The following is a 24,169-nucleotide window of genomic DNA, read 5'->3' as shown; positions in this document are numbered from 1 at the left end:
AGCTACCACAATGCAGAAATAAGAAACAGATTAGCCCTGATTTTAAGTTTTATTACATAGTCGTCATGGCACCACAGGAGTCACAGGAAGCATTCCTGGGCCCAATACCAAAGTCCAAAAAATACACAGTAACCCCTGCCCATTCTCCGCTCCCTACAGCGGGTCTTGGCTTGTTAAAGCAGGGGACTAGTCTCTTCAATAGGAAAATATATATATGTGTGTGTGTTTGTGTGTGTGTATATATATATGAACCTAAATGAAAAAATATACAGTTAGAAGAAGAGTTACTAGCTGGGGAAACTGCTGTTTTGCTTGTGGAGTCTATCAGCTCTGCAGGATCCATCTGAAAGGCCAAGAGGTATAATGTAGTAAAGGCAGAATCAGTCCAGGTTGCATGAGTTTGCTTGGCCTGGTTAGGAGATGGCCTTTGCCTCCGGTAGGAATGCATCCCAGTACTTCACAAACTGCATAGGACACAAGAAAGAGGAGGAAATGTCAGCAAGGAAAACACAAGCTGCTCATCTAAAAGTATCTGGTAACGCCACCCCCTTTTACCACCCACCAAGGACTTTGGCCACTGAAGGGCTTTGTTCCCTTCCTTAATTTTTTTAAGTGGGTAATCAACATGGCCCTGCAAGCTGCTGGGACATCTTTCTTTAGGCAAGAACATACAGCTGTGCTCTGCCTTGTGTAATGCACTGGAGAGAGTCTGTATTGAAGTGCCACAGGGCAGCTATACTTTGTGGTCCACTGGATTTCGTTCTCATATGGGACCCCACTGGCATTATGCACTGGATAGGAGCAAAAGCAGGGCAACTCTAACGAGACAGATGAGCATTTCACTGGGTTGCGTTGTTCTGCAAGGTGTCTCCTGGGATAAATAGCCGGCAAATGATGAAAGTCAAGGGAAGATGTACATGGCTGATTGCTCCCTCACCTGCTGCTGCGAATGTAACAGCGTCTCCAGGTATTTGGTCACATGAGTTTTGAAATCTTTTGTTTTCTCTTTCTGTAGACAAAGGATGTAAAAGAATAATAATAATGAAGACTTAACCATCCCAACAGGAGGTTGTAGCAAGTCTCTTATGAGACATCAGGCACTAGGATTTGGCTTGATACTGAAGGCACCCTGCTTTGTAAACAGCTGCATGCCCAATTAAACAAACAAAAACAAGCTTTGCCTATTGATGCCACAAAACCAATCAACCCCCAAGATGCCACAGAAATTATCTTACTGTAACGGAACAGCAGCAGGAACAGGCAGGCATACGGTTTGCAGATCTACCTGATTTCTAGCCAAAACCTTGCACCAAAGGCAGGTGCACAATAGCAATTAGATAAGGAGGCAGATATGTACTCAGAACTAGTAGGGTGTGTGCCGAGGAACTGGTTTTTAGTACTAGTACAGAAGCTCAGAACTTACACTGGAGCATCTACACCAGCTTCTCCCCAAAGCAGTGCTGTTCTTTTAAAGCAGCCCAATCTAGAAAAAGGCTTTTTGCTGTTGTTCCTTCTAAACTTACACCAGAAACCTTGGCTTATCTACTGCAGAATCACCAAAAGATCCAACAATAGATTCACACCTAGCTGCTGCCCACTCCTGTTGCAGTTTTGCCCAGCAAAATCAAGCCAACAGGTCTGTTTCACGCTAGATTCTGAAGCCACCTAAATACCTGCAGCCCAGTCTCATAAGCTATCACAGGAAGACTGACCAGCATTTCCTAGAGCTGCTTTGCAACGGAAACTGAAACCTCCATGTTAAAGCATTCAGTCATATCCAAATCTTTAGCTTTCCTTGACACAGAGACTACCAACTACTGCGTATCTGCTTTAGGGCAAAGTTTATCAAATTAAGGGCAGTGAAAGCAGCATCCAAGTCAAACCTAGTTATGAGACCTCTCAACTTCCCCCACCCAGCAATATCTCAGTTCAGAGTGGTAGGAAACCAGTTCCCCGGTCTGCCAGCACTGTGTTAAACTGTCAAGTTAAAGGGGTTCCAATGCGCTTAACGCAAGTTCTATACCTCAAACCGCAACACCTCCTTCCGGAGAACTGCAGATATTCGTTCAAAGTCTCGCTCATATTGCGTCACACGAGATTCCCACTGCAGAAATGTGAAAAGGACAGATTGTCATGATGCAGAAGTGTGTGTGTGTGTGTGTACATCTTCATTACACACAACTTGGCACTACACGTTTTAACACCCTAGAACAGACATGTAAGCAGATAGATAAAGATAAGGCTTTTGTTAAAACCATCGGGTTTCCCCACTAACTGGAAGGGCTCATCTCAGAAAGAACCACACCATCTCTCCTTGCTTACAGATGAAGATTTGGTTCATATAACCCTTCTGAGTTCCACGGGGCTTATTAGGATAGGGAGACACATACCAACAGGGATGGAGAGAGGAGACCTGTCAGGTTTGGGTGTCCCTCTCACCTCTGAGATCTCCTCTTTGGCTTGCTGAAGCTTGTCGGGTTTGTTGGCCCACAGCAGCCGAGCCTCTGTTTCTCGTTTCTTCTGCAGCATGATCTGGGCATCCTGCCAGCGTTGCCAGGTCTTCATGCGCTGGTCAAAGGCACCCTGTTGGCAGGGAAGGGCACACCTTCAGAACGAGTCTCTCCTCCACCAGGCAACACCACACACAACAACGGGTTAAATCAGAGCATCAAAAGACCCTCCAGCGCATGGTACACTTCCAACACAATGGCCGGCTCTAAATGCTGCATCTTCAGTGGAATGTAAGAAATGGCCTTGGGAGGCTGGTAACTCAAATGAAAACACGTTGAAAAGGAGAGAATTGAGTTTGCATATAAATTAAGATGGAAAAGAAGAGTTTCTGTGGGAATGACTGTGCAAGCAGGCAGAGGACAGTAACTTCCAGGGATAAGAAAATGCAGTTACGTGAAACTTAGAAAGACAAATGAAAGATTTAAATTACTATAACCTCACTTGTTATTTGATATAATTTTGTTTTATCTATATGCAGGAGTCGGTAATGGGACAGCTGATGGTTGAGAAATTCGCTAAAAAAAGGATGTTAATTAGAGATAAATCTGGAAAATAAGCAGCATTTAACAGGGGAAATAATGGAAATACCTGAGAGAATGGGAAGCCAGTTTTTGAAAAAAATGTATTAAATTAGTTTTAATTTGGCGCTGTTGTATTATAAATTTGAAAAATAAAATCAAAAATTGGCACTCCCTCTCCACCTCCAACACATGTTGTAGACAGTGGAACAGCAGGATGAGACCTGGGTGTTCCACAGTCATCAATGCCAGAGTAGCAGAGAGTTGTTATTTTGATTACCCACAGACTCATTGCTATTCTGGAATCTGAATGATGGGATCATGGGAATGGCTAGAGGCAATTTAAAATGCCCTTGTCTAATATTAGGTAGCTGAACAGCCCAGTCAACAACGGTAGCACTGCAAAAGCAGATAATTAATTAATTAACAGTAACAACAATTTATTATTTATACCCCACCCGTCTGGCTGGGTTTTCCCAGCCACTTTGGGTGGCTCCCAACATAATATTAAAAATGGAATCAAACATTAAAAACTTCCCTAAACAGGGCTGCCTTCAAGTGTCTTCCAAAAGTCAGATAGTTGTTTATTTCTTTGACATCTGATGGGAGGGTGTTCCACAGGGCAGGCGCCGCTACTGAGAAGGCCCTCTGCCTGGTTCTAACTTGTGTACAGCAACACACCTGGGTTTATTCAGAGCACAGACTTATTGTTTGTATCTCAAGATCCTGGGGCCAGGCCTGGAAGCATTCTGAATGCAGCAGGCCTGGGGCCCTCAAGCCCATGGCTGGGAACATAGGCATTACACATCAACACATTTCAGCTTCTTGCCAAGGCATTCTCACCCTCACAACAGAAAGAAGGCGAATGTAGTCACTCAGGAGCTCAGCCAGGAGGAAGAAGTCACTGTTGGCCTGTTCTTGGTGCAGCTGTTCAATCTTCTCTTCCACCTCAGCCAGCTGGGAGAGCGCCCGGGACATGGCGGTGTTGTCCTCTGAACTCCCCAGCATGGCTAAACTCTTGGCAAACTGACCCGTATTCAGTGACAGTTCTGGTGGGTGGAACAGAAAGCATTAAGCGCAGCAGGAAACGTGAGAAACTAAGCCAGCCAAAGATCACTGCTGGAGAGGCAGCAATTGGTTACACAATCCACTGGCCTGCACCTCACCGTTTGGTATTTTGGGATATGCTGCAGCTGGAGACTGAAGATGCTACAGAAAGTAAGGACCTGGATTACAGTTTGCCACATGTTATGCCAATAATTGCATGTTGCTATTTGACATGTGGCAGCCTCCCATGCCCCTGGAAGCTCTTTGCCTTCAGTAGCTATTACCCATCACTGCCATGCAGCCCCTAGAAGGTTGCCCAGAAGGGAATGTGCACGTTTGGGTTGAAAAAGGTTGCCCAGCCCTGATTTGCAGCATGCTCAAGATGCTGCACAGAGATCTATAGAAGTCTTGCATAGTTTTTCAGCTTTACAAAGTATGTGCCAGGAGTGAGCCCACAGTAATCTCACCGCGCAAGCTGGAGTTAACTCTTTATTAGCAAAAATATGATCTGCGTCAGGCCTCATGAGCACAGCAGTTCATCCCTGGTAGATCTTGCCCTATGGATCAGTTGCAGAGACTGAAAGCCCCCACCTCTTCACAGCTGCCTAAGTGCCCTCCTCTCCAGGGTGTCCCCCAAGCACTTGGAGACTGTGCCTGTGTGAATCCAACCTCTCCACTGCCCTTTTCCTGCCTCTTCTGGTTCTAGGAGATGGGGGGAAGCTTGTTGCAGCAGGAGGGGGAGACACCTGTGACTCTTCATGAGCCTGACTCATCTCTGCCTCCTGGCCTCCCTCCTCCCCTGCTCCAGCTTCTGCCTCTGATTCTGGACTGCTCTCTGCCACAGACTCTCAAGCTCACCACGTCCTGTTACCTCTTCTCAGTCTTCTTCCCTCTGACCACTCATTATTGTCCCACCACCACTCCCTGGGCTTTGAGCCTTCTCTGCTTGGTGGTTCCCCAACTGGCTCCTCCCACCTGCGCCCAACCAGTCCATGACAGCGAATTGTGATGTTACCTTTCCTGTGATTAACTAGCAGTTCTACAACAGCATGTAGCTTCCGCAGGCGCTGCTCCTCACATTCCACCTCCTGAAGCTTCTCTTCAAACCACTGAAAGAGGTAAAACCACCAAGGTCTCATTTTAAGGGAAGTCAATGCGATATCCAGCTAGGCCTGGAAACACCAGTGTGATGCCCTCTGGATGCTGTTAAACTCCCATGAGCCCCAGTTAGCATGGTATACTCTGGGATTGTGCAAGTTGTGGTCCGCCAACATCTGGAAGCCGCCATGCTGGCAACCCCTGAGATAGGTATTCACTTCCACAAACACCCCCCAAAGAAATACATTTAAGTCAAACATACAGCTGTTAAAAACTTACGATGTCCGACTCATTCATCTTGATGGTCATTTTGCTGACGGCATCAGTAGCTCTGTTGAACATCTTCAGAAGTCCAGCTCCACTCAGGGTCTGAGTGCCAACTGCTCGTGGCAACTGTAGGGAGAGTAAAGCCTGATCATCTACAGCAGGGGTCAGCAACCTTTTTCAGCCGTGGGCCGGTCCACTGTCCCTCAGACCTTGTGGAGGGCCGGACTATATTTTTTTGGGGGGGGGGGAAATGAACGAATTTCTATGCCCCACAAATAACCCAGAGATGCATTTTAAATAAGAGGACACACTCTTCTCATGTAAAAACACGCTGATTCCTGGACTGTCCACAAGCCGGATTGAGAAGGCGTTTGGGCCGCATCCGGCCCCCGGGCCTTAGGTTGCCTACCCCTGATCTACAGCACTGACAAACTGAGCTACTTGAAGTCTTATATTAAGAGGCCATGAAAGAAGCATGAAGTATAAATGGGTACCAGAGAGATTCCAAACAGAGGCAGGCAGCAATGTTTGGCAGAAAATATCCCCAAATTCCATACAGTTCAGAAAATGGAAGCATCAGCCTGTATTCTGCACTAGGAAAAGCCTCTTGTAAAACAGAAAATGAGCTCTGAGGCCCATCAATTGTGAACAGTGTTTCTTCCCATATAGATACTGCCTCCTAGGACCGGGTCCCTGCTTTGGAAAGAGACTGCCTGACCCACTTGCTGTTTTCTTTCCATGCTATATACTAGTCAGCTGGGATGGACCACCAGGTGGGAAGAGGGGTTTATTGTGCAGCTGCTAACATGTCATATTGTGCTGGACACTGGAGTAGCTCTTGAAATCTTATAAGGTTCTAATCTTGTTCTCTTCCAATTTCATGATAGCTGGGCCCAACAGCTGAGGAGGCCTCTCAGAGTACAAGAAGGCATCAAGACCTCATCTGATCCAATCGCCTGCTAAAGATTAGCATCCTCCTCCAATAAGTCTGCTCAGTGAACAACCTATGCAACCCAGTAACAACAATAGTAATAGTAATTACTTGTACCCCATCCATCTGACTGGGTTGACCCAGCCACTTTGGGTGGCTTCTAACAGAGTATAAAAGAACACAAAATATACCAGACATTAAAAGCTTCCCAATACAGGGCTGCCTTCAGATGTCTCTGGAAAGTGGTATATTTGTTTATCTGTTTGACATCTGATGGGAGGGCGTTCTATAGGGTGGGTGTCACTACTGAGAAGGCCCTCTGCCTGGTTCCCTGTAACTTCACTTCTTGCATTGATGGAACCTCCAGAAGGCACTTGGAGCTGGACCTCAGTGTCCAGGCTGAACGATGGAGCGGTGACGCTCCTTCAGGTATATAGGTAAACCCCAAGTGGCCCAGACGCCTTTGGGAAACAAGTAAAACCAGTAGACCTAATTATAAAACATGTTTCTGGAGCTGCTAGGAATACAAGCCCACGACTTGGAAGTAATGGAGGGATATTGTTACAGTCCCATTCCTAGAACACATTCCAAGTGTTCCCTGAACATACGGGTACTTATTTATGATTTGTGAACTGTGCATAGCGACTAGAACTTGCTTTCTTTCCTTTTTTAAAAAAAGGAGAACATGATACAACTAGGCAACTTTTGTAGTGAGAATTCACCAAAAAACCACACATTGACTGGAAAGCCTAATTTCACACAAGAACAAGTGAGCAACGAAAGCAGAAACAAGCCATGATGCCTCAGCATGAAACTAGAGGATTGAAACTAGGCCTATTTGCTGAGAAGTTGGTTACAACTACAGAGAGCAACAAAGAGAAGAAGCTGTGGCCATGCTATGCATTGAAGTGTCTAATATTAGCCCTAGTAAAGGTAAAGGGACCCCTGCATTAGGGTCCAGTCACGGACAACTCTGGGGTTGCGGCGCTCATCTTGCTTTATTGGCCGAGGGAGCCAGCACACAGCATGTGGCCAGCATGACCAAGCTGCTTCTGGTGAATCAGAGCAGCGCACAGAAACACCGTTTACCTTCCCGCTGGAGCGGCACCTATTTATCTACTTGCACTTTGATGTGCTTTCAAACTGCTAGGTTGGCAGGAGCAGGGACCAAGCAACGGGAGCTCACCCTGTCGTGGGATTCGAACCACCGACCTTCTGATCGGCAAGCCCTAGGCTCTGTGATTTAACCCACAGCACCACCCGCGTCCCATATTAGCCCTACACAACTGCAGAAGGAGAAAGTTAACTAAGTTAGCTCCATTCATTTCAATGGCTCTGCTCCAAGTAAACTTTGCTGAATACCACCCAAAGAATACTGACAAAAAAGAATCACAAGGCTTGCATAAGGAAGGGACCTCAAGAGCTTAGGGCTGGAGCACAAGACTATTAAAAAACAAACAAACCTCTCCTCAGTGTTATACGCATCTAGTAATCCCTATGCCATCAGAAACTCCTCAGCCCCACTCCAGGAAGAACAGTCTGAAGTGGCATGGAGTAAGTCCCAGTCAATCTGTATCAGGTGTCACATGTGGCTCACTAAATTGCTGCAAGACTGAGTGGCCCAAGAGCAGCTGACCAGAGGGAGAACACACAAGTGGTTTCTCTGTTTTGACAGAAGCTGTGACAAGAGGTTTGTGCCTTTCTACCTCCTCTGCAGCTCACCAATGTGTCCGAGAGTACAAGTTCGTTCCGACTGAGAACATCTACAAAATGAATTCCTCAAGAGTTTTACCAAATAAACCATGTTAGATAAATAAACCGGGCCCCAAGTGCAGAAACACTTTGCAGACAAGTGTTGTGCACTCAGGTACGGCAGCAAACCAACCTCATCTTTTTCCAAGAATTCCCTGACATCTGGGTCCTGCAGCATGGTTGGATGGTTAACCGTTCTTTGAAGATACCTGTGGGAGAGGAAAGTATGAGGCCAGGCTCCCTTCATTTAGCATTTATTTTTTAAAAAGGGGGCGGGGAATGCACATTGACATCACAACATTCAGGACAATTGGAATGTGTGGAATTTGCATTTTGCCGGGATCCACAACCAAGGGAGGAGGGTGTAGAATGTGTGGTGGCAGCTGTCAATGGAGAAGGAGACTTGAATGACAGGGATGTTTAGGTTGGCATGATGGGCAAGATGCCTGTTTCAGCTTGAAAACGGCTCTTTAGACGGCAAGCAGCGGGATTCTGGGTTTAGAATCAGGTGATGGAGTCGAGCTGTGTGATTGCTCTTGGCGGAGGAGACAGGAGACTGGGGGAGCAGCAATGCTGGTGAAAGCACTGCATCAGGCAAGATGTGCAAGGGTGACATTTTGGAGCTGAATTTCAGAAGCCAAGCTCTAGGCATCTCCACTCCCAACATCAAGAGAGGTAACTTATTCAGGGAAAGACTATGGGGTGCAGCCTCTGCAAAACTGCTGGCTAGCAGGTTTGCTCTCCAACTCATTTGAGAGGCACACTCCTAGATAAGGAAAGGTAATAGAGCAAAACATGTGATGTCTTAAAGGAAGGTGACCCTTTTGCAGTCTGCATCACTGATAGCAAAAGTGTAACAAGGTGGAACAAGAACTGGAACGGTGCCTGCTTCCTCTCTCACTTCCCTATCCAATGAGAGATACCTGAACCTGCTTTCGATTTTAATTATCTTTGCCAGCCCGTTTTTATCAGAATTTAACTTCAGCTAGTAGGATCATGCTAGAAGAGGTTTGTTTGTTTGTTTTAAAAGGTATGGTTACAGAGAATGTTTTATAACTGATGGAAATTCACAGGATGATGACCCTGAGGAATTTTAAGAAAAAGCATGCTTTGTTAAAGTCAGCTTGAAAGCAAAGGAGATATTTTCTTTATTGGGTTGAAGTCAGATGATTTCTTCTCAGAAGTCAAGAACGAAAAGGAGGCTGCGTTTTGTATTATGAATTATTTCAGGCACTTCTTCCAAAGCTTTCAATATTTGCTCCTCTGACAACACAAAGGAGAAGGGTTAAAGCTCTATGGCTGCCTTCCCCAACCTGGTGCCCTCCAGATATTTTGGGTGGCAACTTCCATCACCCCCACCTAGGCATATGGCTAGGAAGGCTCAGAGCGATCTCTGCTTGGGAATTGGGAGAGCTGTTGCCATTCAGAGAATACTAGAGGGACCAATGAACTGACTCCATATATGGCAGTTTTTCCTCAGTAAAGAGTTTTACATAGCAGAGTAGGCCAAGTGAACAGCTTACTGTGGCCTTTGACAACGGTCAACTACAGCAGACAGTTACATGCACGGAGCGATTACCTTTCCAAGGCAGCTCGACGTTTTTCTAGGAATTCTGTGGAGGAAGAATCTTCTTTCCCAACTTTTACTTTGGTCATTCCTGGAACAAGGAGGAAGCGATATGGTCAGCTGTACCTGTGCTGCACCTTCAGCTTGCTCTCGCGGTGGCTTTAATAGGACAAACATGTCCTCGGTGCAGCACCTGAGCACCCATGTGAAGAAAACTGCTCTCCACTCTGCAAGCACTGTGCGCAACGGACTCCAACAGTGCTTGCAGAGCAAGTCAAAGAGCCAGAAATGCATTATGACAACAGCACAGGTCACATGAACACTGTGCGTCCAGAAGGGCATTGCTCTCCATAGAAAGCCACAACATTCTGTGTAGAGCCCAAAGGCAGAAGTGCTACAAGAGGCTGAGTGAGGCACATGGAGTATTGGTTTAGTATAGTAGTAGAGAACTGCAGATGGAAGCCGGCAGTGAAACTTCACCAGTATCAGAGATGCAATGTTAGGAAGGAAGTCAGGTATGCCTTATGTGTTTATTGCTCTCTGCAAAACAAAGAGCAACCAACAATTACACGCTCAAGGCACACAAGGACAAGGTGGGCTGATGATGCTTTCTTACTGCACAGTGTTATGCTTTTAAAAGTCCATTGGCATGTTTTAAGTGTTAATAACCTTGGAAAGGTTAAGATCACAGTATCAAGGGCACCTCAGTTACAACGATGCACTGAAAACAGAGAGCAGAGGTCTGCAGAGATGTTGCTGGCAGAGCGACTGACCAACCTCACCTATCAAACTCTTCTCAGGAGGTGGGGGGACGATGAATCCATTTTGTGCGTGCTTCTCTGATAGCTTCTCATACAAGCCCAGGAAGTCGCTGAATCTCCTCTTCACAGAGAACTGCTTATTCCTGAACATTGGCAAAGTGGTCTGAGGAGGACACAATGACATCACGTTAACATGGAAGCATCCTGTATTACGTTATATCTTACAAACACAAGTATGTGCATAGAGATGCTTTGCTTGCAGAATTCTTGAAGCTATAAAAATGAACTATTCTTTGCCACTGCTGTACTGCCACCACACACACTTTTTTTTTTGAAAGAACTGAAAAACACACAACATTGGCAAGCATGAATTTTACATGCTGCAGTCCTTTGACTGCTTACCTGGGAGTAAACCGCTTTGAAGACAAGAGGACTGAACTCTGAGTAAAACATACTTAGGACTGTACCATAAGAATATGAAAGGCACTACATATAGTAAAGGTAGTGAACAGTTCACATTATTAATTATATATTTCTTGATTTTTTTACTCAGACAAAATGACAATGATGGAGATGGAGCTGCTGCCCTCCAGAGGTTCCCAGGCATGGTCAGGATACAATAATTCTACTGAGATAAGGCTGTGACCTGGTTTATGCCACATGCCACTTTGCTTCCCTTTGAGTATACCATATCAAATTGTCCTCCACCCCAGAAAACTTGTAAAAATGGTTTGCCATGCAGCATGAAGAAGTTTTGTTCAGAATCACAAGACTCTCATGAAACTCTTTGGATCCTGCCCAGTATATGTTTACTCATTTGCAGGAACAGGAGAAACACAGGTTAGAAACAGAAACCACCAGCACTGTGGCTGGGCTGCAAAAGGATGAGCAGATTTAACTCACCAACTCCTTGTCTTTTAACAGATCAACTAAACTGAGTCCATGAGATGTGCATGTGACTAAAGATTCCAGAGGGGACGCTTCGAGATATTCATGGGAAATATTAAGAAAAGCTTTCTGTTAGGAGCTTCCCTCTTACTGAGATTTACCCAGAACCAAGTGAGCATAAAAAAGTCCTTTAACTCTCAGCTCCATAAATTTAAGTTGGCCTTAGCTGAGCAAAGCAAAGCTGTAGTTAAACAATCTGCTGGTATTCAAGTTCTATTTCTTAGCCATTAACTGGAATGTTGTCATGCTGAAGAAGAGAGTCGTGTAAGAGGTTGCACACCCCTATCAAAATACTTTCCAATCATGCAAAAATATTTTTATTATTATTAAGAAGTTCAGTTTTTCTATATCATGCTTTGATGTGTGTGTCTGGGGGTTGGGGTTGGGGTTGGGAGAAGGCCTTTCCTCTGAACTTTTTGATGCCTCTTACTGTGTTTTCTGTATTTTCCTTCTGAATGTACTCTCTGGAAGCCACAGGAGCCTGACTCCTCTGCTACTTCCCTGTAAGGCCAGCACCAATCAATACAGGAAGGGTAGGAAGGGAAATTACTGCGCTACCCTAAGAAAAGAAACCGGTGTGTAATCAGTCAATTGAAAAGTGCACTGACTACCCAAGGTTTGCAGTGCAATACCAATGGAAAGGCAATTTAAGCAGAAAGCCAACTGAAAGGAACTTTGCATTAACTGGACTTGGTGCAACCAAGAAAGAGTGTGAGACATACCTGTGTTGACACCTTGTAGGCCACATAGGCATTCATACCATCTCCTATGGAAAGGAGGAGAAAGGAAGGAAAAATTCAGTTGTCTCTAGCAAACTGCCATACCGAAGCTGTGGGGATGCCTCCTCCTAGTGGGCTCTTGGTAAACTGATTAACGGAGGCTGTTGCCCAGGATAGCTGAAGAATCTCTGCTGATTGTTTGAGGGTCATGCCACTATTGCAAACTAGCTTTGATCTTATCACATGGCTGTGGATTAGCCTGTGTACCTTACGCAAGGTTCTTAGTGCAATCGTGGTGTTTACATGTGCTCAAAGCACATTTGAAGCATACTGAACTCCATACCATTTCAAGGCATGCAGTGACCTCGAGAAATTAAGAATCAGGGTTGTTTTTTGGGCGGGCGGGGTTGGAAAAAGCTGTAATAGGCAGTGTAGCCCAGTATCCACCTTCCCAGAAGTCCTGCTTAGCTCCCAAATGGCGTATGCTATTCTACTGGGTGAGACCCTAGAATTTTGCTTTTTAGAAAACTGTCAGGAAGACAATCCTCCAATATTGAATTCAACATTACCTGCAACAACTCACACTTCCACAATGACTGGGCAACTATATTTCAGCCTAGCAAGGTGACACAATTTACCTGAAGCTGAACGTAAACTTACCAAACTAGCAAGTATAGAAAAAAGGATGTGAAGCTAAAAATGGCAGGAAGTGAAAAGTTATAAGCACTAAACAATGAATCAATTTAAAAGTGAGATAGTTAAGCAATAGCTCTGGCCGAGAAGTTTCCGGGCAGCAGAGTGAATCACAAGCTGAGCCATGTGATGTTATAACAAAGGCATGCAGAATTCTGGGCTGCATCTCATGTTTCCTATATCAAAAACATTTGGAATTCAATAGGCTACTGCTGGAATAATATGTGCATCAGCTGATTTTGTTGTGGAGTGTGTGTGGGGGTGGGGTGGGGAACAGTGAACCATAGTAGACTCCGGAAACAAGTTTGCAATGAAGATTTTAGAAAAGCATGGTAGTTTGTAATACTGTAAGTAAAGTTTACTAAAAACAGAGTGTTAGACCTGGCAAGCAAGCAAAGAAGAAAACAGTTAACCGGTCAAGGATGAAACACTCTGAACATTTCCCATTTCACTGAATAAATAAGCCCCACTTGAGTATTTTTCCATCTTGCTAGTCATCCCCCATGTATGGAGGTGGTTCAGATGATCCAGGAGGTCTCCATCAGCTATCCAACCATACAAGCTACAGGATGCTGACAGCTGAAGCTTACACAATAGTGGCTCCTCAGTGGTGCCAAGTACTGTCTCTACTTCCTACAAAGATGAGCCTAACATAATAATTAGTGACTTGTTATACTGCTGGGATCTGGGAGAGCTCTGCACATCTGCCCCAGGCTGAACAATTAAGTGGCTGTTATGGCACTGAAGGCATTTAAAAAAAAAAAAGAACACACACAGGATGCTGGCCAAAGAATCCCTTCACTGCACACGGCTTGCTTTTCAGAGCATAGAAAGTCTAAAAGCAAGTAGCATAAATAGATACAGAATTCTTTTTGCAGAATCCTTTCCAGTAATAAAATCTGCAGGATCTGTGCAGCTGCAATAAAAGATATGTGCCAAGTTATCTATTATGCAAAATAGCTGCATCTCAGCTGGTCTTGAAATATTCCTCTCCAAGAAGTCAACTCCTGGTGTTGCTAGGTGAAAATGGTGCACACGCTTTGAATGCCAGTAAATTGGAAGTTGGTTGTATTAAGTCAGGACCTCAGAGAATGGTTGTGTGCATTCAACCAACAGCTGCAAGGAAGGTGCAAGCCACTGTACATTGTACATTTGAATGTTAAGGTTCCTGTACACCAGCTCCCAACAAACTGCTGTCTCTCATTTAAGTAGCATTTTTGGGAATTCGGGCACAAGAGTAGCTGAAGTGCAGGTATTGTTTCAGACAAGCTCTTGTATTCAGGGCCCAAGTTGCTTTTTAAAGCACAAAGCCTTTTAAAAATGTTGAGCAGTTTAAAGAGCACCACAGAAATTCAGGAGTGAGAGGGATGATGCTGAACAAACTGCTGTACTGCTGCTTCACCCCTCTATAGAGCTGTGCATCAGTCAAAAGCCTCTATAGAATCAGATTAAAATCTAAATATTCAGGTCATTAATTACTCAACAGACACAAAGTATAACTTAAAAAGGATCACTGCTTGAAGCAATGACTTCAGCACCTGCAGTAACAGAACACAATTGCCTTAAGCTTCTGGTCAAGAACACAATATATGAGACCATCCAGCTTCAGAATAGGCATCTATTGTATTACACTTGAACGTATACAAGTTAAGAAACCCAGGTGATTTATGCTGCTAATAGCCGACTATCACCCACAATGGCACAGAAGGGGAGTGGGAAGTTAACACAGTAATTTATGCAGTTTTTCCCTTGACAGTACTCTTCTATCACATTTTTGGCAACAGGAAAAACTTCAGAAACAAGAAGCTTTTGCAGAAGCTTGCACTGCCGTTCTACGCAAGAAGCAAGAGCAGAGTATTGAAGCTGATCCATAACAGTAAGTGATGGGGGTTGACAGTTCAATCAGTGCCGTTCTGAGCTCCACCACCGAAAGCAGAACTTTATTACCAGCCTTGCCTCAGTCCGGAAGGCAAAACACATACCCATGCAGCTTTCCCCTTCAATTATGTCAAGTAATTTCCATTTCATAGTGACTCACCAATTTTCTCAGGATCACTCACTTCCACTGAAAGTTCAAATTTGTCTTCCTGTTCCTCTTCTTCCAACTGTAAGAGAAGTACATTCAAGTCAGCTAACCCAGGGACTTCTGTCAGGATGTGTATCAGGCACAACATAATATTCACATTTGTATATATATTAAATATTGTGTGAATATTAAAAGAGTTAGAGGATAGATTGAAGGCTACAGCATGTAGAGCTCATTCATGTTCAATACATAAAAACATAATTTCTAACATAGTACCACAGCTCTGAAGTATCCTCTCCAAAAGCATTTCTATGGAATCTACTGTTTCCTAAAAAGTTGTCTCCTAAAAAATTCATTTTTGTAAGTTTTTTTCCTATTTGTCAGGTTCAATAGGGTTCCCCCCCAAAAAAAATATTATTTAAATATAATTGACAAAATAGTAAATGTTGTAAGCTTTTAGGTTCCAAGGCAGGATATATGTATTGTAAATATTAGATGTGGGTATGAAATTAGCTTAGAGATGTAGCAGGCTATTCACAATAGTCACCAAGATTCACCCTTCCCAGGTTGATATACAATATATAACTGACTATATGACTAGACAATCACAGAAACACTTACCTCCTCATAGGTTTTTGACTGTGGCTTAGAAGGCAAATTTGCTGTTTTCTCTAAAGAAGGGACAGGGCTGATCACAGTAGCCATCTCTTTCTTCTGATTGTTTTGTGTGCTATCAAGAGACAATTCTACAGTGGCATCTGAAAGAGGATAAGATTTATAACTGGGGGCAGAGATCTGGAATGGTTTAGGAATCAGGAAAGATGTTGAGTTTTTCTAGGCCAGAAGAAATGTATCAGGAAGAGCTACTAGACATTATCCTCCCCAATTCCAGCCTGTGTGGCTGGCATTCAAGTTAGAGATTCGCCGTAATCTTTGGCAATCAAATCTGATCAAGGAATATAAATATGCAACTATAATGCTGCTGCACTCCTTCTTTGTACTAGGCCACAACACCAATTCCTGCTCTTTCTGGATGGATTTATAGTGAAATAATTGCCTAAGTCATACTGCATACCATAAGAACATAATAGCCTCCTGGATCAGGCCAATGGTCCATTTAGTTCAGTATCCTGTTCTCACAGTGGCTACCCAGATGCCCCAAGGAAGACTGCAACCCGGACCTGAGCGCAACAGCAATCTCCCCTCCTGCAGGTCCAAACAACGGTCATCCAGAAGTGTGCAGCCTTCAGCAGTAGAGGTCAGGACTGCACTGAGAAGCCACCTGAAAGCTGTCATTTAGGTTATGTATAAACTTTGTTTACTTCTCCGAACTTATTTTATTGACCTTTTCAAAATACCAAAACAAGAATAAACTTCATTTTGCATAAACTTCATCTTGTTAGCAAACAGGTCCCATCAGTTCCCAAACTATCTGAAAACAAATGGCCAGTTGTCAGTTTAAAAAGAAGAGGAACACATGTAAATTGTGGTCTGGACCTAGGGACATATCTAGGCACACGTATGACAGATGAGGTGGTTGGGTTTCCTGTTTGGGAGCTTTCGTGTTTCAAGTATAGTTTAGTACAAAGACTTGAGGGCCTGCTAATTTCACTTCCTTTAATTAACCTAAACACAGAGCGGCTACTAGCCTGGGCATAAGCACACTCCTTGGAGAACATGCAATTATCACAAAACTCTCCTAATTTGAACATGTAGAATTACCAGAATTAGAAATACCATACATTTGTTCCAACTAGCTTTCAGCTAGTTAAATACTCTACCTGGTTTTAAATCTCCAATGATCCTCCTTGGCTCAGATTTACGTGTCTAATATTATCACCATCTAATATTATCTACTTAGCGTTCATATAAATGTTCATACAAATGTTCACATGCGCTATGCTGTAAGTCTTACAACCATGTAAGATAACTCTGTATTATTACTTCCCACCCACCCCATGTTGCAGATGAGGGCACGGAGGCTGAGATCACCTACTTGAGCTTCTGGTAAAAGCAAAATTCAAAGTGGAGATTTCTTGATCTGTAGTGCCACTACAGCACAACTTTTGAGCTCGTGTCCAGAGATTTTCTATAGGAGAGATCTAAAGCCCCATTTCTGCAAAAGGGTTAACAGCAAAAGACTGCTGTAACTGCTACATGGGTTTTAGCAGAAGAGTATCTGCAGACAGGCTTGCTTGCAAAGTCAAGGTGTTTGTTTCTAGCAACTTTGTAACACCTTAACACAAAGCACCTCTTCTCCTGTGCAACTGGAGAATCCACAGCAGTGCATGCTTTCTTAAGAACTTACACCATCACACCTGGTAAGAAGACATACCTGCGAACAGGTCCTGATCATCCTGTTCCTCCTGAACACCATTTTCTGTGGAGGTAGTTCTTACTGGTACAGGCGACTCTTTCTTAGGCGACATTGGCTTGCTCTAAGAAGAACAGATAACAGTTATTATACATGTTACAAAGTTAAATCTGTTATTGAAGTATATGCCCACAGAAGCCTGAAAAAATATATTGCATGCCTTCAGTCACATGGATGCCATGGGTTTCACAAAACTCTGCCAACTTTACCAAAGGTAAAGTTATTTTGCAAACCCAATGTTTTTCAAACCTTTACTTTTTTTAAAAAAACCTTCCCAATTCAGTACATTAAGTATGTTTCTTCTCAGCAGCTATGAAGAATAGAAGTCAAAAAAAGCTTCTTTGGGGCGGAATTAATAATGCATACATTGGTGCATTTTACACTATTCTGTCATTGTAGTGCTGGCTTATAGAGGCCCACTGTTTCCCAACAGCTTTCTGAAGACACAATGCTCTGGTATCTGGAGACAGCCCTGACACTGTTTGCACGGCTGAGTTGCTAATTTCAAAATAAATAAATAAAATAGCAGCATGAACGGGGTCACAGACCCAAGAGGCACCATGGACAGAGCTGTTGAGGCTAGAAGTCAGACTCTTTGTTGCCAGAGCAATGAGCTGCAGGAGCAAGGCTTGCTGACGACAAACAAATCCCTGGAAGGCTTCAGCCCCCTGCAGCTCTGCCAGAGCCATACTGCTTCAGAAGAAGTTCTTATGTTTCATGCGCTCCCTGAAGTTCTAAGTTGCAGAAACTTGATTGGAAGTTTGAGGCTGCAAGTTTCTGCACTCTTTTATTCTGTATGAAAAGGCACAGCTCATGGCAACATGCGGCCCTACAGTTAAATAAGGCTGTATTGTTCCCCAAAATACAGTGTTGTGAGCCTTAGTCCATTCTTCTGCTTTGGTACTTGCATTTCTGTATCAGTAAGAGCTAGAAATATGGTACTATGGGGGTGGGCGGGAAATCAGATCAGAAGTAGACATACTATTATCCACGGAGAATTCTTAGAAGTTACCAATACTGAGCAGAGTAAATCTAGCCTTTCCAACAGCTCTAGTCATTTTGCTGAAGTTTTGCAAGTTTTGCATGATTTCTACAGAGATTGAGTAACTTCCGGCATCATGCTTACTGATTCTTTCCAGTCAATTGGTGCCACAGAGTTCTTCCTCATCCCCTTACCAGGAATCTGAATTTCAGGTTCATATCTTTTTATGTAGGTATCTCAAAACCATTCACTTTTTAGGTTTTGCAGTTTATCCCACAGACTGTTACCTGAAAGAAACATTCCTTTCTGGAAACATAAGACCTGGTAAACATTGACTAACTATGACTCTTAGCCAATTAGCTGCATCTAGATAAGATAGGACATCCACTGCAAAAAAGGGGCTCCTCAAGCAGAATTCTATGCCCTGTTTGCAGTTTACAAGTTCCCTTCACATTAACTTAAGTTCTAAACTTCTAAAAAAGGAATCAGGATAGGACAATTTTGCTAAAAACTTAAATGCACCAAACTTTCCCCATCACATCAATTATATTCCATCACACGATGAACATCCCCAGGACTGGTCAAAGGATGGTTGAATGAACATGGGAACAGTTTTTTGCATGCAGTAAGAAAGGCTTTTCAGGATGTTGTTGATAAGAACAGGTAAAAATTGCCATTATCGGCAACAGTAAGAATGTGAATCAGCAGATTAAAGTTATCCTCCTTTTGAGGACAGTAGATTAAAGTTATCCTCCTTTTGAGCAATTAACCATAAAGTAAATTCAAGTCCTTTCAGACTAATGGAGAGGGTAACTGTTCAGTGGAAAACATACCACTGACTCAGGATGCAAAAGTGACAAATGAGTGTTTAAGGACTAATCAAGTGTATGACCTAGTATTCTAGCAGAAGTGTAACATAAAACAAGCCTCAAAGTAAACAGCATTCATTTTAAGACAAGCAGTAGCAGCAACTCTTAGGAAGAATACAAAATATATGCACTTATGCAGCATGGGATTTAGAGAGCCTCCTATGAAGTCTTATTAGCAAAGAAAGGCTGTGAAACAGAGAAAAGATAATAGATTAAGTAGCTACAGAGAGGTAACATATTAGGCTGCTGCTTTAATGCAATGGACAAAACTGGGAATTAATAATAATAATAATAATAATAATAATAATAATAATAATAATAATTTATTTATACCCCGCCCTCCCCAGGCTCAGGGCAGTTGAATTGAAACCTAGACCTGAACTCAACCCAAGTCTAGAACTTTGATCAAACAGTCAACACCAGTGGGACCTCCGGCCATCCAAAAGAGGGGGCAAAGATGATTTTATGTTCTAGATTTAAACTGCTTCCAAGCCTCCACCATGCAACAGATTCATAACATAAGCCCAAGATTTGATTTCCCATCACCATATCCTTACAATCAATCAATCTGCAGCATTCTGAGAGGAAGCCATGCCCACTCTATTGCAGGAAAACCAATAAAGAACCTTGTGGCCCTTTAAATGCCACCAGGTTTATCATAACACATCTTCAAGGAACAGAGTACAGGAAGACTGCATAAATGGGCTACCCTCGGAAGGCAGGTGCCTATACAGGAAAGGGGAGGGGAAATGGGTAAGATATTCGCCATTTAGCCCTTCCAGCCCCACATGCATGATTCTTTATGGAATTCGTACACCATCTTTCACTGGAAGGTCACAGGGCGCCTTACAACACAGAAACACAACACAAAATGCACGACGAAAACAACACAAGCAGACCAACCGCACCTTCCCGCTCGCATGCACGGAAAGATACACCCACACCCTTGCTGAACAACTTCGTGGAAAGTAAAGAAGTGGGCAGTTTGCAGCCCGTTTCCGAAAGCTTGCACTGCCATTAAGTTTGCAATCCTACACACACAATTTCTCATCATATACATATATATAATTATGATTTTCAGTTTTATGCATTTCAATGAGTTTACAGTCATTTTAACCTTTCGAAACTCGACTCCCTCCCCCTCCCTGCGGTTCCTTAAATTTATTTTTAATATTTTCTGCTCCACACACACAGACACACACACACACGATTTCCGGGGTAGCAAAGCCCCACTGAAGCCTGCGAGGCTCCGCTTCGAGCGAGACGATGCACGGGAGCATCGGAGCCGCCGTGGCCCCTCCTCGCCCTTGGCCAAGTCCGCAGAAACTTCTCAAGGCGGCGCTGAGGGGAAGGAGGGCGACGCCTGACAAGGCGGGGGTTCTGCTGGGGGGGGAGGGAAGGGCGCCCCCCCGAGGAAGCCACTCACGGAGCTGCCGGTGAAAATGTCTTCCCCGTCCGAGTCGCTGCCCGCCTCCGGGACGCCCGCAGGCTCCGCCGCGGGGAAAGGCGGAGGCAGCCGGTCCACAGGGGAGCCTCCCGACGCCATGTCGCCGCCGCCGCCACCCGCGGAGGCCACTTCCGGCTCCCGCACAGCCCCGCCGGAAGCGGCAACAGGCGGCTTATGGGGAGAGGGGAGCCCGCGGCGGCGCCAGAACGAGGGGGCGGGGCCTCGGAGAGGGGAAAAAGGGGCGGAGCCGGAGCCGCCCCTGGGAAAGAGTGAGGAGGGGGGAGGAGAGGGGGACGGCGGTGGGTGGGTGGGCAGCCAATCAGGGCGGGGGAGAGAGGAGCAGGGCGTGGCCTCTTGGCATCCTCCTCGCCCACGCCTGGTCTCACCTCGCTTGGCTTCCGTGGAATTGAGCGGGGGGCTTACTCCCGAGTAGACGCATGCTTGGGGCTGGGCAGCAGGTTCCGCCTTGCTTTTCCAAGGAGCGCAAGGCGGCCTACTACACGGCTCGCTTGAGGCAATGTGGGGTGGCGAGACCCACAGGGGCAACAGATCCTGCCTCTTCCGTCGTGTAGGGTTGCTACCTGGTTCTGGCAAAATACAGGATAGGGTGGGGCGGTTGGGGGGGATTCCTCCCCACCCCCCCAAAAAAGCAGTGCATTACAATCTAACTGGATGACCCCTCCCGAATTTGTCACATGCACTTATGAATGTGCAAATTTATGAACGTGCAAATTATGAATGTGCAAATTTATGAACGTGCAAATTATGAATGTGCAAATTTATGAACGTGCAAATTATGAATGTGCAAATTATGAAACTTATGAATGTGCAAATTTGTCTGCGCTTTGCTACTTTGTATAATGCACGTAGGGGCTAACTCCTAGGGGATGTGGGGGCTTCGGCCCCCACAATAAAATATTTGAGGGGGCCACTCCCACCCAGTTAATAGGCATTCCCATTCAAATGGTGTGTGCACTGCATCATGTGACCAATTATGCGGGGCTTTTGAATTATGGTGCTGGAGGAGACTCTTGAGAGTCCCATCGACTGCAAGATCAAACCTCTCCATTCTGAATGAAATCAGCCCTGTGTGCTCACTGGAAGGACAGATCCTGAAGCTGAGGCTCCAATACTTTGGCCACCTCATGAGAAGAGAAGACTCCCTGGAAAAGACCCTGATGTTGGGAAAGATGGAGGGCACAAGGAGAAGGGGATGACAGAGGACGAGATGGTTGGACAGTGTTCTCGAAGCTACCAGCATGAGTTTGACCAAACTGCGGGAGGCAGGGGAAGACAGGAGTGCCTGGCGTGCTCTGGTCCATGGGGTCACGAAGAGTCAGACACGACTAAACGACTAAACAACAACAACAGGGCTTACCTGAGCCCCTACAGTGTTTTATTCAAGTTGGCACCCCTGATAATGCACATTGTATATTTATTATCTATTGCATTTATATCCCTCCTCCAAAGAGTTCAAGGTGGCATACATGGACCCATTTAATCCCAAGAACATTGCAAGGTAGGTTAGGCGGGGAGAGGGTGACTGGCCCAGTCATGAGCTTCATGGCAGAGGTGGGATTTGAATCCTGGTCTCCCAGGTACTAGTCCAAGATTCTAACCACTACACAGTATGCATAAAAGCATTTTATAAATCAATAGTATTTTATGTGTTATATTAGTCTAGGATTTGATTACTACTCTGCCTCTTCTCATATCTACAAAAGGAGATCATCTGCCTTATATATGGGGCAGAGCAGGGTGTAGGGGGTGGGAAGAGTAGAAGGAAATTTTATTCCACCCTAGTTTTGCAGATTGCCAAATACTGATGTCAAGCCTTTTGTTATATAAAGCAGCATTTGATCCCACTGAACTGTTGCCATGCTAGACACGAGATTTAATCTTTATTGATCTAGTACTTGGTAACACTAGAACACCTAGGTTACTTACAGCTGTATAGCTACTTAATCCCATTATGAAGTTAGCTGATAGGCTTGCCTTTTAGCTGGCAAAGGAAATTCTTTAGTGGTTGGCTGTAACAGAAATGGCTTCATGCCCAGCCAAAGACAAAACCCTCTCCTTTTTCTGTATTCACCAGTAAACAGGTGTACTACCACATGATTTCCTATACAGTAACTGTAGCCATGATGGAAGTGGGCAGTTATAGCAAGATACTGTTTATAGAAAAATACTTTGGGTGTATTTAGTACTAAGGTATCTTACAGCATTTGTAGAAGCTTACCCATTGCAACCCATTTTCATCCTTACACTTACTTAGCAGAAGGATAAAACACCAACCAGGTCCATGCAGAGCTTGTTTGAGGCCTGGGGCAGGAGTCTTGCTAGAATAAAGTTATAAACTCAACAAAAAAAGCTGGTCCCGGACCAAGTGTACCTGGCTGCCCCACCTCTGCAAGGATCTGGCACCAATTGCACTGGAACAGCCTTAACACAGTTGCTCTGATGTTTACTAAACACAGACAACAAAGCTAACACTTACAGTGGTACCTTGGGTTAAGTACTTAATTCGTTCCGGAGGTTCGTTCTTAACCTGAAACTGTTCTTAACCTGAAGCACCACTTTAGCTAATGGGGCCTCCTGCTGCCGCCGTAGCCCGATTTCTGTTCTTATCCTGAAGCAAAGTTCTTAACCTGAAGCACTATTTCTGGGTTAGCGGAGTGTGTAACCTGAAGCGTATGTAACCCAAGGTAACACTGTACTTGGAGCTGAAAGCACTTTCGTTTGACAAAGTATCAAGAATATGTGGTTCAGCATTCTACCTCTTAGGCTCAGAGGGCTACCACAGGAAATGAAAAAGACTGAATTCTACACTGGTCCATTGCTTGCAACTGTAGGTAAAATTCCTACTAGCTTTCTGTAGCACTGAGATGGCAGAGAGTACAATGTCGTGTTTAGTTAGTAATACAGAGGCTGAGATGGTGCGACTTCTAGCTCAGTGGATAAATGCAAAACTGCTTAGGGGCAGTTCTCTTGTCCGAGGAGTTCAGGAACCACGATAATGTACAGGAGAAAGCCACATTGTAAATACGCAAGTATACAGACTACAGTAGCTTGCAGTGGCCAGGATTGAAGGAGTTACCATACTGTGTCTGTGAATCTGTAGTTGAAGGCAAGAAGCAGCACATTTATCACACTAAATAATGATATTGCATTTTTATTGCTGCTTTTATTTTGTATATTCTAACTGTACTGCAATTCTATTTGCAAAACAATGAAATGAAATATGTAATAAATAACAGCAGCAATAAAAATACACTGAAATTTACTACAGCATCTGGCATAGCATATTAATAATTGCAACAACATAAAGCAGTGTTCCAAAACATCCAGCAATTTTCAAGGTCTCTCTCTCTCTCTCTCTCTGTGTGAATTTAGGACCCACCGCGTATACCAGAACTAGACAGCAGCACACAAGTGTCTGTACTTTTTGAAAAAAAGTCTGTTTAACAGAGATAAAAATGGGATGTGTTTGTACATTTGAAAGCAGCAAGCCCTTTCTATTCTGAAAAAGAGTGGTCATCTAGCTCCAGTTACAGACACTAACAATCTCTGAAGATCAACAACTCATTCTGATGTAGCATCAAGCCAGATCTCTACCAGTGCTTGCAGTTCATGTATATAAAGGACCAACTTACATATAA

At 44.3% G+C, this 24,169-nt stretch overlaps 2 protein-coding genes across 2 annotated transcripts in view; one reads left to right on the top strand and one right to left on the bottom strand.

Annotated features, from left to right (window-relative positions):
- The window catches only part of PPIB (peptidylprolyl isomerase B), a 141,187-nt gene that overhangs the window by 23,295 nt on the left and 93,723 nt on the right, over positions 1-24,169 (top strand). The window lies entirely within an intron of this gene.
- Positions 31-20,745, bottom strand: SNX1 (sorting nexin 1). Its single transcript, XM_083586707.1, has 15 exons — positions 20,490-20,745; positions 17,174-17,276; positions 15,460-15,596; positions 14,851-14,917; positions 12,123-12,166; positions 10,474-10,615; positions 9,704-9,782; positions 8,258-8,333; positions 5,454-5,567; positions 5,092-5,185; positions 3,873-4,078; positions 2,440-2,583; positions 2,024-2,104; positions 938-1,009; positions 31-464 (listed from the first exon to the last, which is right to left on the bottom strand). Exons 1-15 carry the CDS (start codon positions 20,607-20,609, stop codon positions 414-416), a joined length of 1,530 nt encoding a protein of 509 aa, XP_083442833.1. The 5' UTR covers positions 20,610-20,745; the 3' UTR covers positions 31-413.

This window comes from Podarcis filfolensis (assembly GCF_964270895.1).
Source record: "Podarcis filfolensis genome assembly, chromosome: 14".
Lineage (NCBI taxonomy): Eukaryota > Metazoa > Chordata > Lepidosauria > Squamata > Lacertidae > Podarcis > Podarcis filfolensis.
The sequence above is the reverse complement of the archived record's forward strand: the minus strand, read 5'-3'. Positions and strand labels throughout refer to the sequence as shown.